The following is a 12,034-nucleotide window of genomic DNA, read 5'->3' on the forward strand; positions in this document are numbered from 1 at the left end:
GGTATTTGTCAATATGACATACATCACAATACATTGTTTTGGTTGTGCAAGCAAAGGTCTCTAGGTAAATTGGTTTCTGTGATGGCCAGGGGCTGCACCTGCGTGATGTGTGAATTTCTGTAGAAACTTTCAAGGCAACAGAGTGGCATGCCCTTTTCTTCAGAGCAGTTTCACTCTTGAGTAGTTGGCAATAGAGAGTAACAATGCAGAATACTGAAATTTGCTGTTATAATAATGAGATCCCCAATTTTGGAGACCCCGTGTGTCTCTTATTTTTAGTAAATTACTTATTCATTGCTCTGTTTAATCAACATTGGATATAATGTGAAACAGTCACGGAACTTGCAACAGTACCATGGTATATTTTTCTCAGTTTTAGGTATCAGAGCTTTTTCACAAGCACAAATATATAAGAACAATATCAAATTATACCAATACTGGTATCGGTACACCTCTATAAAAGAATACCGCCTAAACTAACAGAATACTAGACAAAGACCTACAACTTTAAATATTTTTAACATAGATATATAAATACTGATTATATGGTATTGAAACTCAATAAAGTATTTATAAATAATGTATCATGACTTAAGGATGACAGTATATTCTCACATCCTTTGTTAATTTTCTTAATAGTGCGAGATGGTTCTCAGTCAAACCTCCGACAAGAAGCTTTATTCTTTTTTGACAAAGAATCAAGACAAAAACAAACCATTTGTTAGAGTAGAATTGTAAAGTTTGCTTTCAGACTGGCATTTGTTCTATGCTTCTGAGAATGTCATGGAAGAAGGACAACTGGAAGGTACGTGGTCTTGCCATGCCCATCATGGGTAATGAAGTGGCGATTGCTGTTTAATGTAGTTGCCCCTCTGAGCGTAACATTTACTACAAGACAGGGACAGAAAAACAGCATTGTTAATATTTTTAGTTTGTCAAGTCAAATCCTGTTGTACTTAAAATAACCAATACAGCAACGACTATTACTCATTCTATTTGTATAAAACAAATATAAATCGTATTTACTATGCTGAATTGGCTTTGAGGAAAACCACTTGCCACATGGAATTGTTAAAATGAAGTGCACCACAATGAAGGGTGTAGATGGGAACAGTTTAATAAAATTCAAACTGTATTCATTGTGGTGTAGGTATGTCTAACTATGGTGTTAGTTTGGTGAACGTTTTGATTTTGAAGCAACAGTGTCAAGATTTGAAATGCATTTTTATGCAACTAAGGACATAGATATTTATTCATCCTGTAACACGCACACGATTTTTAATGCCAATTCTCTGCACAATACAATAGCCAATTCCAAAGTAAAACCCTTTTATATAAAGATGTACCTGGTCGAATAAACAGATCCTTATTTGTACAAAAATAAAAATGATCCGCGCGTCTATTGTGCAGTTGCTCTCTGTTAAGTACGTCGGCGCTGCAGTCAGCTCTGCCGACAGACAGGGGTGTGGAGGGCACAGCGCTGCTGTTATGTTACCACAACACCCTGGCTGGGTTAGGTCGCCATTTTCATAGCGCTTTTTCAAAGGACGGAGAGACAACCGTGTGGCCCAGGGAGCCTCGCCACACCAGAAGAAACTCCCCAAGAACGCAAACAGTCGCCTTTTCACACATTCTTCCCTAGGTATCATTCTGTCGTCGAAGTTTCCGATGTTACTATTCAGATCTTTAGATAACTCGTCGAAAAGCGAGCCAGCTAAGCTAACGTGCTAGCGACGGCCTCCTTGAGGTTAAATGGAGGAATTCAATGGTGTGATCACAGCGAGAAGTTCTCTTAACCGCGAATCCGAACCACAAAACGCTACGACTGACAAAATATTCTCGGCCTGTGGTCCCGACCACTGCCAGGCTGGACTGCGGAGCTAGCGTCGAGTGATGAATCAAGACTCAGGAACGATCCGCTCGTAGCGAACGAATATTTTAAAATCGCTCGTGCGTGGGGAGCCTCTCCGGCGAAAAAGGCGAATGCGAGAATCTTCGACTGACCAACTCAAAACAATTGCCGGGGACTCAATTATAGTGCAAGACTACACAGACTAATGCATTTCAAATCGTTCGGATTGAATACAGCCGATTAACACTTCGCATAAACGATAGTGGCAGAATCGATTGTTCCCGTGCAAATTAAATCCACTAAACAAAAAAAAAACAGCCGAAACGACTACTCTGTCTCGGCCATCGGAAGTCCCCCGTCGCTCGTCGTGATTTACACCAACTGAATCCAACGAACGACGAGTTAGAAAGTGTAACGGATCTTTTTTTGCTGAGTGACTCGTCAAGAACCGGGTCTCGAAAAAAGAGTCGAACCTTTCGTCACTAGTGGATTACTCGTCTTGTCACAGACAGGAGCAGGCAACGTCAGTGCAGGGAGGTCAATGCCCGCAGCAAGATAAAGCCCAATTAAATGTAAATCTACAGCTTGAGCAAAAATATTGAACGTCACGGAGGGACGTCGTTGCTGCTTCGATCCTCTCTGGATTTAAAGACAACATCGTAGGATTGGGGGAAAGATCGCTTTACCTAAAATCGAGAATCCCCTCCCCCACATTTGCAGCATTTGAGCCACACAACTGAACACCAAACGCGTTTCGTGCCTGTCTGGTACAATATGGCTCGGACACAGAAGTAGACATTTTTCGATTCGGTCGTGTCGTTTCAACAGGGCTAATCTGCCAAAATACTCTTTAGCCTACGACTTGCTTTTGTCGACATCTTGAACATCTGATCTCTTTTGAACTTGTCTGTAGCTTGGGCATTATATGACCGACAAGTCTTGTATTTCTGTACACTTAAGAGTTGTATTCTGGCGTCTAATTCGTGTCATATACTTAGTAAATTGTCGGGAATTATGTGTAATCTGCCCATAAGTATCAGGGCTAGCCACATACTCAAGTGTGTATCTGAAATATTTTAGGAAGCATGTGTTATACATAAACCAAGGTACTTTAGCCCGTACCGATCGTTTTAAGTTTTAATTTGTCGAACTTTTCTATCTGGCTGTTAGGGCAGCTATGCCAAATTGACATTTACACAAAACTAAACGGTTAGAAAGCCTGTGCAGGTCTCTGCTATGCTACTGTGTTAAAACCAACTAGAACACTCCGGCCAATAGGTCGTGTCATACTAGTATGCCACGAGAGCCTGCCATTACATATATTTTTAATTTCACCTGAAAAAAATAATGGAAAATTCTCATTCTTTGCCAGGCTTTACCGATTCATCTCTTACACCCAGAATAGCAGCTGTGTTCTTTAGAACAAGCTCAGGTTCCACAATGAAACTCGAGGCAATAATAATAACAATAAGTTATACGTGTTTGTGATGTTTTCAATTGGTAACGATATGGTGTGCCGTGAGATTATTTAATTGTGCCGAGAGAAAGGGGCTGGGGAAACACTGCCCTAGCCCACCATGACTTGTTTATATCACGTTATTTTGTGACTTTCTAACAAAGTCGAGGAGAACAATATAAAAACGGGAAAAACTCCCATTTATTTCGGGCTAACTTGTTTTGATGGAGTCTGTATGCTGCCACCAAAAAGCCCGTGTGTTTGTAACAGTACATATATTAAGTTGCGTTAGTAGAGTTAGAGATTTTTCTTTATTGCTAATGGGGATATAGGTTCTTATGAGATAGAAAGCGAAGAGTAAAGGAGGATAGAGACCTATGAGTTAAAGAATAGTGAAGATAGAACCGTATGTGAAAGAGGTAGAGGGGGGTAGAGACCCTAATGAGATAACGGGAGAGGAGAGTTTAGAAGAGATAGAGACCCTTAGAGGTAGATACATACACACATATATATATATGGATATCTGCCTAAAGGCTAAGTAATAAAGTTAATCGATTTGTCGATTTGCAACGTTATTTTATACGATCTTTATCGTGTGACGTCACACTCAAGCCAGAGCCCTGGGTTGAAGCTAGCCTGAGCTGTTAGCATGCGCTAGCTAGCAAGCTGCGTTTTCTCTGGTCACTTTTGTACCCCGAGACTTAATACTCCACACCCCCAGAAACCACATCATTTAATTGTACTCACCGTTTATGTCCACTCTAGAAAGCCCGAATAAAGAACAAGGGGACCTGGGTGAGCGCCCCGCCACAGCCTCCACAACCAAAACAATACTGCTGCTCACACACTAAGAATAGCAAGCAAGGCTTATAAAACGTCCCTGTGAATACTGTATTTTTTTCTATCCAAATTCCTCGTCTCGGGATCCTGTTTGGACTTTAGTTCAGTTCCGAACCGTTAAAACTGTGCTCTCTACCTACGCCGACTGTAGGAAATTAGATCCTCTCTTTTTCACCCTGTGCAAAAATGGCGGCCCTGCCAGGGACTGCTGAGGCCCCGCCCCCTCCGAACCACTAACCTCTGGCCCCGCCCCCACATCCTGCGGGGCTACCGGGCCGAACTAGCAGGGGCGGCCGAGTCGCGCGTTACGCACGTTCACGCGAATGCCGCTTGCGTTGAGACGGCGCCGCGGACGTCGCAAACTTTTAGCATTACAAGCTCAATGGTTGAAAAAGAGAAACATACACATAATACAGTACACAAAATGTGATTTTATACAGAAGATCAGTTAAAAGGCTATGGCAGGGCTTAGTGGTTGCAGGTATTGGCAATGAGCATTAAAATTATAACTGATGCGATATTTCGTACAGGATGAATGATACAATTATAAAGGCACGGTGGGGGGGTTATACTAATCAACTGTTAACTGCGTTTGTCCCAAATTAAACCAAGCAACCCCACAGTTTGACATTACCATATATTAATGGATGAGTATGTGTAAATAATTACGGTGTTCACTAAATGACTACAATGTCTAGTGTATGTTTTCATCACAATAACCGTTTGGATTAATTTGATGAAGTTTTGGCCGACAGAATTGTTCTGTAAAAATGCCGATGGTGGGAAGTTTTAACCAGGAGATCTTGCACAATGGATTGCTCCTTTACAATAGAACAATAAAACAAAAAACAAAAAAACAATAAATTCCTTTATTGTTTCAACAAATCGGTATTCGTATTTCCTTCATTGTGCTTCATTGTGGAAGACTGCAGTACCGACTAAAAATCCCGTCAGATTCCTCAAACCCCTAAAAGTGCAAGGCATTTTATCATATTTAAAAAGTAACCTGGACTGGTCTTCTAATCGCAACATTGTCAGGTTAGAACACCGGTTAAGTGCGCTACTCGAATTAAACTAAACTAACTACAAGGCCACATTGTTTCTGTATTGTGATGCCAAACTGCTCTTTCACACACACGCACGCACGCACGCACAAACTCTTGACGTGTGTGTGTGTGTGTCGTGTCTTTTATCACCTTATTCCATCTAGCGCACACACACACACACACACACACACACACGCTGGAAACGCGCGTCTCAATCCGCTCCCCTACGGAGGGGACCGAGCTGTTATATAAGCCCTTACACAAGAGCCGTGTTTTCCTTATTGAACCGGCGGGTTCGGGAGGGTTGGACCGAGCCGCGCGGACGCCGCACACCGTCGCGTAATTTGTGTCGCGCGTCCGTGGTGCGCGCCGTCGCGCACAGACCCCGACGCCCGGTGAGATCCGAGCGCGGCGCGCCCCGTTACCCGGCCGCGCGTCGGCCGCGCTGCGATGGCGTCGCCGTCTTTTCTGGAAAGCCCTTTTCTCTCCCCCCCACCACCACCACCACCACCACGATCGGAGGAGGAGGAGGAGGAGGTGTAGGAGGTGGAGGAGGAGACGGTCGGTTTCCTCACTCACGGCAATTGTTCAGCTCGTGACCCTCCCCCCACTCCCAAACACTGCATCCTCCCGCGCAGGCGCACCGCGGACGGCAGCACGCGGGCCCTCCTGGAGTCCCGTCTCCCGTCAACTTGTTTTAAGTCGTTCGGACCGGTGGCGAGGGGTTCGGCCGTTTTTTTTACGGGATTCGGTTCTCGGTGAGTCGCCGGTTAAAAAAAAATAATAATAATAATAAAAATAAAAAAAAGGGAAAAAGAAAAAGTGGTTCGGTTTTCCGACGTGAGCCAGGGAGGACTTCCGGTGAACGACGAACGGGGAAGAGCCGGATCGTGGAGTTTTTGAGTTGCGAGTGGAATTCTCCCGAGAATAATTCGATTCGGCCCAAATCATATCATTCGGCGGGATGGGAAATGTAAACCTGTCACATTGGGCATTAGTAATTGTTTTAAGTTGGGGGGGGATGACCTCGCTCGCCCATTATTTTGTCGGGGCCGACTCCCGACTACTGAGTCGCTTAACGGATTCGCTCGCGCCGGGCGGGTCGCTCCGTCGCGCCGCTCATCTGGACGGAAGAGCGGGAGCGATTGTTATTCACGGCGGCGACGCAGACCCGAGAGGGCTCCGGACGCGCAAAACCACGGGGCGCGTCGGCGCAATGCGTGACGTCATTTATCGTGACGGAAGAGGGCGCAAAATGGCTGGCTCCCGACAAAATCTCGACGCGTTCGCTGCGCGGCGCGTCGTGCCGCTCATGGTCAGCGGCAGACTTGGATCTCAACCGGATTGTCTCGTCTGATTCGCACGCAAAAAGGCGCAAAACCGTGTAGCGCCCCAAAGGGTTACACGCAGAGAATCCACCGTATGCGCGTGAGGGGAGCGTTGCCCTTCCATGACGTCATTTGTGTAGAATTAGTGGGCGGGCAGGGAGCTGAGAGGAGCGAGGGGCGCACCCGGAGAAACACAAGGAGCACCGCGGAGCCCAGACGACGGAACGGAGGTTCGACGCCTTTTTTTTTTTTTTTTTGGGAGATTCGCCTCCTGACGTGTGACTCAAAAAAAAAAACCAAAAAAAAAAGGAGTCGTTCCATTTGACAACTCCTCGTTCCATTTGATTCAGATTCGCGGGTGAGCGAGGGGAGCGCGTCCGGTGAACGACGGAAGAGAGCGGAGTTTGCCGGGGAGGAAAAAAAAACAAACCAACATTCTGACAGAATTATTTATTTTGGCGGAATTAAACATTATATGGTGATATAAATGTGTATCTTTTAATATTGATTCTGGACTTTCTTTTATAATATATTTTGTTATATATATATATATATATATATATATATATATATATATATATATATATATATTGTGTTGCTCATATTTCTTTGTAGTGAATGTTCTTCATCTTCCTGATTTATTCCTTTCTTCCGACATTATTTTACACCGTCTTCAGCGTTGGCCCTTGACCATTTCACTGCACCGTACTTGTGTGACTGCGTGTGACAAATCTCGACTCTCATAAATAAATACGAATCTTCAATTATTTGCAGCCTCCGAGTCAAATGCAGTCCCCCCCCCCCCCTTTTTTTTTTTTTTTTTTGATGCCGGAGTGACTTCCGACGCACGGGTCATTTGAAAAATTCGTTCATTACGAACGAATCGTTCCAGAGTCTTGCATCACTAGACCCAGACGCCATTAGATAGCGTTGTCAAGCGCTACGGTGCTACACGATCAGCCGTCGCAGTGATTTTATATATATATATATATATATATATATATATATATATTTTTTTTTTAAATTCATTTATATATATATATATATATATATATATATATATATAAATATATAGTAGTTAGGTCGAGGTACCTTGGAATTATTTTCTGCCCTTTACTGCGAACTGTCATTTTATAATTGTTATTGTTTCGACAACAGTTGAAAACGAACGACGCTTCAGGGCGAAATTGTCGAAATGTAGCGAAGTGGGGAGAAGATGGCGTCCGGACTCGGCGCCGATGGGCGGCGGCGGCAGCGCGGCGCGCAGTGTCCACACGCGATTCCAGGTTTTTATTGGTCAGTTGTTAAACGGGAATGAGACAAATGTCAAAGGGGGCAGACTCCAAGGTCTTTTAAACGACAAAGACGAAGAGGGGGGGGGGGTAATAAAACATCAGGATAACAAAACAATATGAGTCAGAAATGCATATACAAGCAGAAGCAAATGAAATAAATAAAATATATAATAAAATGATAATTATGAATGTGTGTGTGTGTGTGTACAGTAGTTGTGCAATGTTCTACGGGGAGTACCGTAGGGTTGGAAGGGGGTGATGTTCACAGATTACATACCAACGTGAAATTTAGCGTTAAATGTTACTTATGCGCGATGGTAGATGTGAGGTTGTACCTGCATAGAGGTAATAAAAGTACACGGGCTGTATGTGAGAAGCGGAAGGACGTAGAGGAATCTTTCAGTCATATTTTCTGAACGGGGGTCATACCATGTAATGGAAAATGACTCTACAAATTTTTTTTTTTGTATTTTATCTTAATATTTCAGCTGAACCATTGAATATGACACGCGCAGACGTGTGATAATCCCATAATCACTCCCTGCCACATTTAATAGCAATGTCACCGGGTTTAATTTGTCATGCGGATGTGCTTTTAATAAATAAAGAGCGGAGCGGATCGTGGGGGCTGCCGGTCCCCCGTGTGGTCTTCCCCCACCATCTAGTGGGTGAACGTGGGATTTAAAACAAAAAACGAGTGGAACGCTGCGTTCATTCAAGATGGACGCGTCCGAAGGGAGCTTGCGCCGGAGGCTCCGCAGGTACGACCTGTAACCCACCCGCGCGTGGGGCCACGGAGCAACCCGATCGGCGTCTCCGTCTCCGGGAGACGGAGACGGAGACGGCGCCGCCTCTGCCCAAAACGTTTGGGCCGTTTGAACACCTCGGCACTGACTGCGATGGATATAAAAACGCGCTTTGATGCCACTGCCCGTGCCCGCCGGGGGAGTTGGGTGACGCTGGTCACGCCGAGCCGCCGGCGTCACGCTTTTTGGAGCGGTGTCGGTGCTATTGATTTGAATGTGCCCGGGCGTCGCACGTCGCGCTTGGAAAACGTGACATCACTTTTTAGTTCATGCCAGGCGCCCTCTTGGGAGGGAATCGCGGTGGGCGCGGCCGGTGCTGTCGTCACGGTAGCACTGCAGCGCTAATGCACTGTGGGCGTTACATGAAAATAAACAAAAAGGCTTATGTCGACCCTTCACTTTGGAAACTATCATAACTACCATTATTTCTACAAGTGTGTGTGTATATATATGTGTGTGTGTCCTGTAAAATTGTACCCCTCGCTGTATTTGTGTAGTTACGTGTGCTGCTGCTGCTGCTGCTGCTGCTAAAAAATAAATAAATATATATATATAAAAATAAAAGATTGCAAGGTGACCGACTCGGGTTCATTCGGGGAATGTAATAAATCCATAAATAACAGTCCAGATTCTACAAGTATTCCACTTACTGTATTACGTTTTAGGAGTCAGTTAGTCGGCCTATTAGAAAGGAAATTTCTACTTTTTATTTTCTTTTATTTTTTATTTTTTCCTAGGACATATTGTGTGCTATCACCGGGTGCGTTGCATTACATTTCACTGCATATATGTATGGAAGTATGTATATGTATGTGGCAAATAAAAAATCTTGAATCTTGAATCTTGAAAGTTTTGATTTGCAACTCCGCTCGGCGCCCTGCGCGTTCCACCTACGCGCTTTACCCAAAACACCCAGAAGGGGGCGCACCACCCCACCCCACACCCCCGCCATCACTCTGAATGCTGCCTTCCTTGACGCCGGACCTCGGACAATTCCGACCTCCTACTTGGAAAAGCGCAATGGTACGGCCCTGTGGGGGGGGGGGAGGAATTCCGAGTCGGAATTTCGGGTCGGATGACAGCAGGCTAGCTGTCACAAGAAGATAGCGTCACGCACAGTCGAGCAAACGTTATATTTTACTTGAAAACACGGCGAGCTCGGATGCAAAAGTTAAAAGAGAATCCAGGCGAGTCCAAAGGGTCCAACGACAAAAATAAAAATCGAAAAATTCCAATTTTCGCGTCACAACGTTAATGCAGCACGCGAACGACACCCCCAACCAATCGTCGGAAGGTCGGGCTTCTTCCACTGTCCAATCACAGCTCCCGTTGTTGCGGGGCGGGGGGTTGGTCGTCCACTGCCGAGGGAAGGTGACATTTCGGCGTCGGGCCACGAACAAGTCTATTCTCAGGGCACCTGAGAAAATCTCCGCGGAAGACAACGATGTCTTCCTTCGGGAGGGCGGCGGGCCTCCTCCGAGCCGGGGCGCGGGTTTTAAGACGCGGGCCGCAGAAGACGATCAGCAGAAAGTAAGCTAACCGAGCTAGCACGCTTGGCTATGTTGAAAATAATACAACGTGTCGTGGGTTTTACTATCGGGAGACACGAGGCTCAGTTCTAATCAGAGAGTTTGGGCTTCCCCCCCCCCCCCCCCCCCCAGGTGGATATATATGTCTATACGTGTAATATCTTTATGGGTTGGGGGATTACCTTCCCGAGTATTGCCCTAAAACTTGTCTCACCTCAGAGCTGGTGGCGGACCACACATCGAGCCACAGTACAGGCAGTACCCCCAGCTGACCAAGAACCAGATCTACCAATCGGAAATTCTCAGCGGGGCCATGTGGTTCTGGATTCTGTGGCACTGTTGGCACGACTACGACGCCGTGCTGGTGAGTGGGCCTGGTAAACAAGAACAATCCCCAGGATGAACAGGCAGTTCTGAGCCCATTTGCCCATTTCTGGTGAAGTACAATGAAGTATATGAACACCGATAACTGATTACTAACTGTCGATTGGATATAACTTTATTAATTCACTTGTGGAAATTGGAATCCAGCAGCCATCAAGTATAAAAGGCATCAAAAACAATAGGCAGTAATAACTACAAATAATAGAATTAGATGGAAACTGTCAATATCTGAGGAGTGAAATATACAATAAACCTCAGTGAGTTGTACACAATAACATATCGGAGGACAATGGAAAATAAAACTGAAAATTTTACGCAATACAACTAAGAACAAGTCCACAATACATTGGGATACAGCTGTAGATAGTTCAAATGATAAACAAATTAACTATGAATAAAAGCCATGCAGTGGCTGTCATTGCGCCATCAAGAAGGCTACGGTGTGGGACACTGTATGCCTTTGGAGAAACATTACTAGTTGCGTTGAGGTTCCATTCTTGCCCCCGCTGGGTTTGGGAGTTGTGCGGGCAGTGGATCATTGCTATTGCCATTTTCAGCCCTGAAGCTTGAACTGTACTTCAGGTATGACATGAAAATGCATCGCTTTTGAAATTATTAAAAAAAAAACAATGGACCCCAGTGACTGGGTAATGAATTGGCATTATTTGAGTTTACCATGACGGAATAATTTACTAATCCTAAAAACCTTGAACTCTCTCCTAGGGTCATTTTGCATGGCCCGATGCGTCGGCCTGGACAGATGAGGAGCTGGGGATCCCACCAGATGATGAGGAATGATTTAGCAACTGCGGTCAACTTCCCACAGACGAATAAAGGTTTGGCCTGCACAGCGCTGTCATTATGGTAGTATTGGAAATACACAGTAGCAGTCCACGCTTGGGGTTAATATGCACCCAGCATACAGATTGTCTGGATTAGCTTGAATCACATTGTGTTGACACACCTTGCATTTCCCAAAGTGTTTACTTATATTCTTGTCATACCCAAGATCATTATTAATGCCAGGGGTAAACACGGTGCGGTTTGCCTCTTTATTATAATAGGTAGTCAAAGTCATCAGGTCAATAAGAGTAAACTTCAGCCTGATTTTCACAATGTTGAATTGCCTTGCCTTACTTTCAAGACGGCATTTTCTCCCCGCACATGAATGGAGTTTACTGAAAAGTCGGTTTATCTAAGGGGACAACGGCACTGAAGGAGTGCACATGGTCACAAACTAACACGGGTATTGTTCTATTTCCTTTGTAGATCTTTCCCGTCGTCATGGCCAGTCATGCTGGAGGTCGTCAGAACGTGCTGAAAGGCTTTTTGTACATAGACTAATAAACTGATCTGAATTACTGGAAGTTGTCGGTTATGTTTGACAGTGAAAAATGTCCTTATTCGTTGGTGTCTAAAAGTCAAAGTGCACATTGGGAGGGCTACCATCGACTGCAGAAAACAAGTGGTAAATTATTTCAGAAACTTTATTTACAGG

General features: G+C 44.8%; 2 protein-coding genes across 10 annotated transcripts in view; one reads left to right on the forward strand and one right to left on the reverse strand.

Annotated features, from left to right (window-relative positions):
• The window catches only part of kmt2e (lysine (K)-specific methyltransferase 2E), a 29,049-nt gene extending 24,773 nt beyond the window's left edge, over positions 1-4,276 (reverse strand). For all 9 annotated transcript variants that reach the window (XM_080021980.1, XM_080021978.1, XM_080021976.1 and 6 more), the window contains exon 1: positions 4,056-4,276. The gene's annotated coding sequence lies outside the window, so the exon portion shown is untranslated. The remainder of the gene's footprint in view (positions 1-4,055) is intronic.
• Positions 4,277-9,947: 5,671 nt separating this feature from the next.
• On the forward strand, positions 9,948-11,898 carry ndufb2 (NADH:ubiquinone oxidoreductase subunit B2). The gene is made up of 4 exons (XM_080022045.1): positions 9,948-10,153; positions 10,372-10,516; positions 11,260-11,372; positions 11,806-11,898. The coding sequence occupies exons 1-3, from the start codon at positions 10,068-10,070 to the stop codon at positions 11,332-11,334; spliced, it is 306 nt and encodes a 101-aa protein (XP_079878171.1). The 5' UTR covers positions 9,948-10,067; the 3' UTR covers positions 11,335-11,372; positions 11,806-11,898.
• The last annotated feature ends 136 nt before the right edge of the window (positions 11,899-12,034 follow it).

The sequence above is a fragment of the Zeus faber genome (assembly GCF_960531495.2).
Source record: "Zeus faber genome assembly, chromosome: 21".
Classification (NCBI taxonomy): Eukaryota; Metazoa; Chordata; class Actinopteri; order Zeiformes; family Zeidae; genus Zeus; species Zeus faber.

Coding starts and splice junctions, on each gene's coding strand:
- ndufb2 (XM_080022045.1), top strand. CDS start 10,068: ATGTCTTCCTTCGGGAGGGCGGCGGGCCTCCTCCGAGCCGGGGCGCGG. Junction 10,154..10,371: donor CAGAAGACGATCAGCAGAAA/GTAAGCTAACCG, acceptor GTCTCACCTCAG/AGCTGGTGGCGGACCACACA. Junction 10,517..11,259: donor ACGACTACGACGCCGTGCTG/GTGAGTGGGCCT, acceptor ACTCTCTCCTAG/GGTCATTTTGCATGGCCCGA.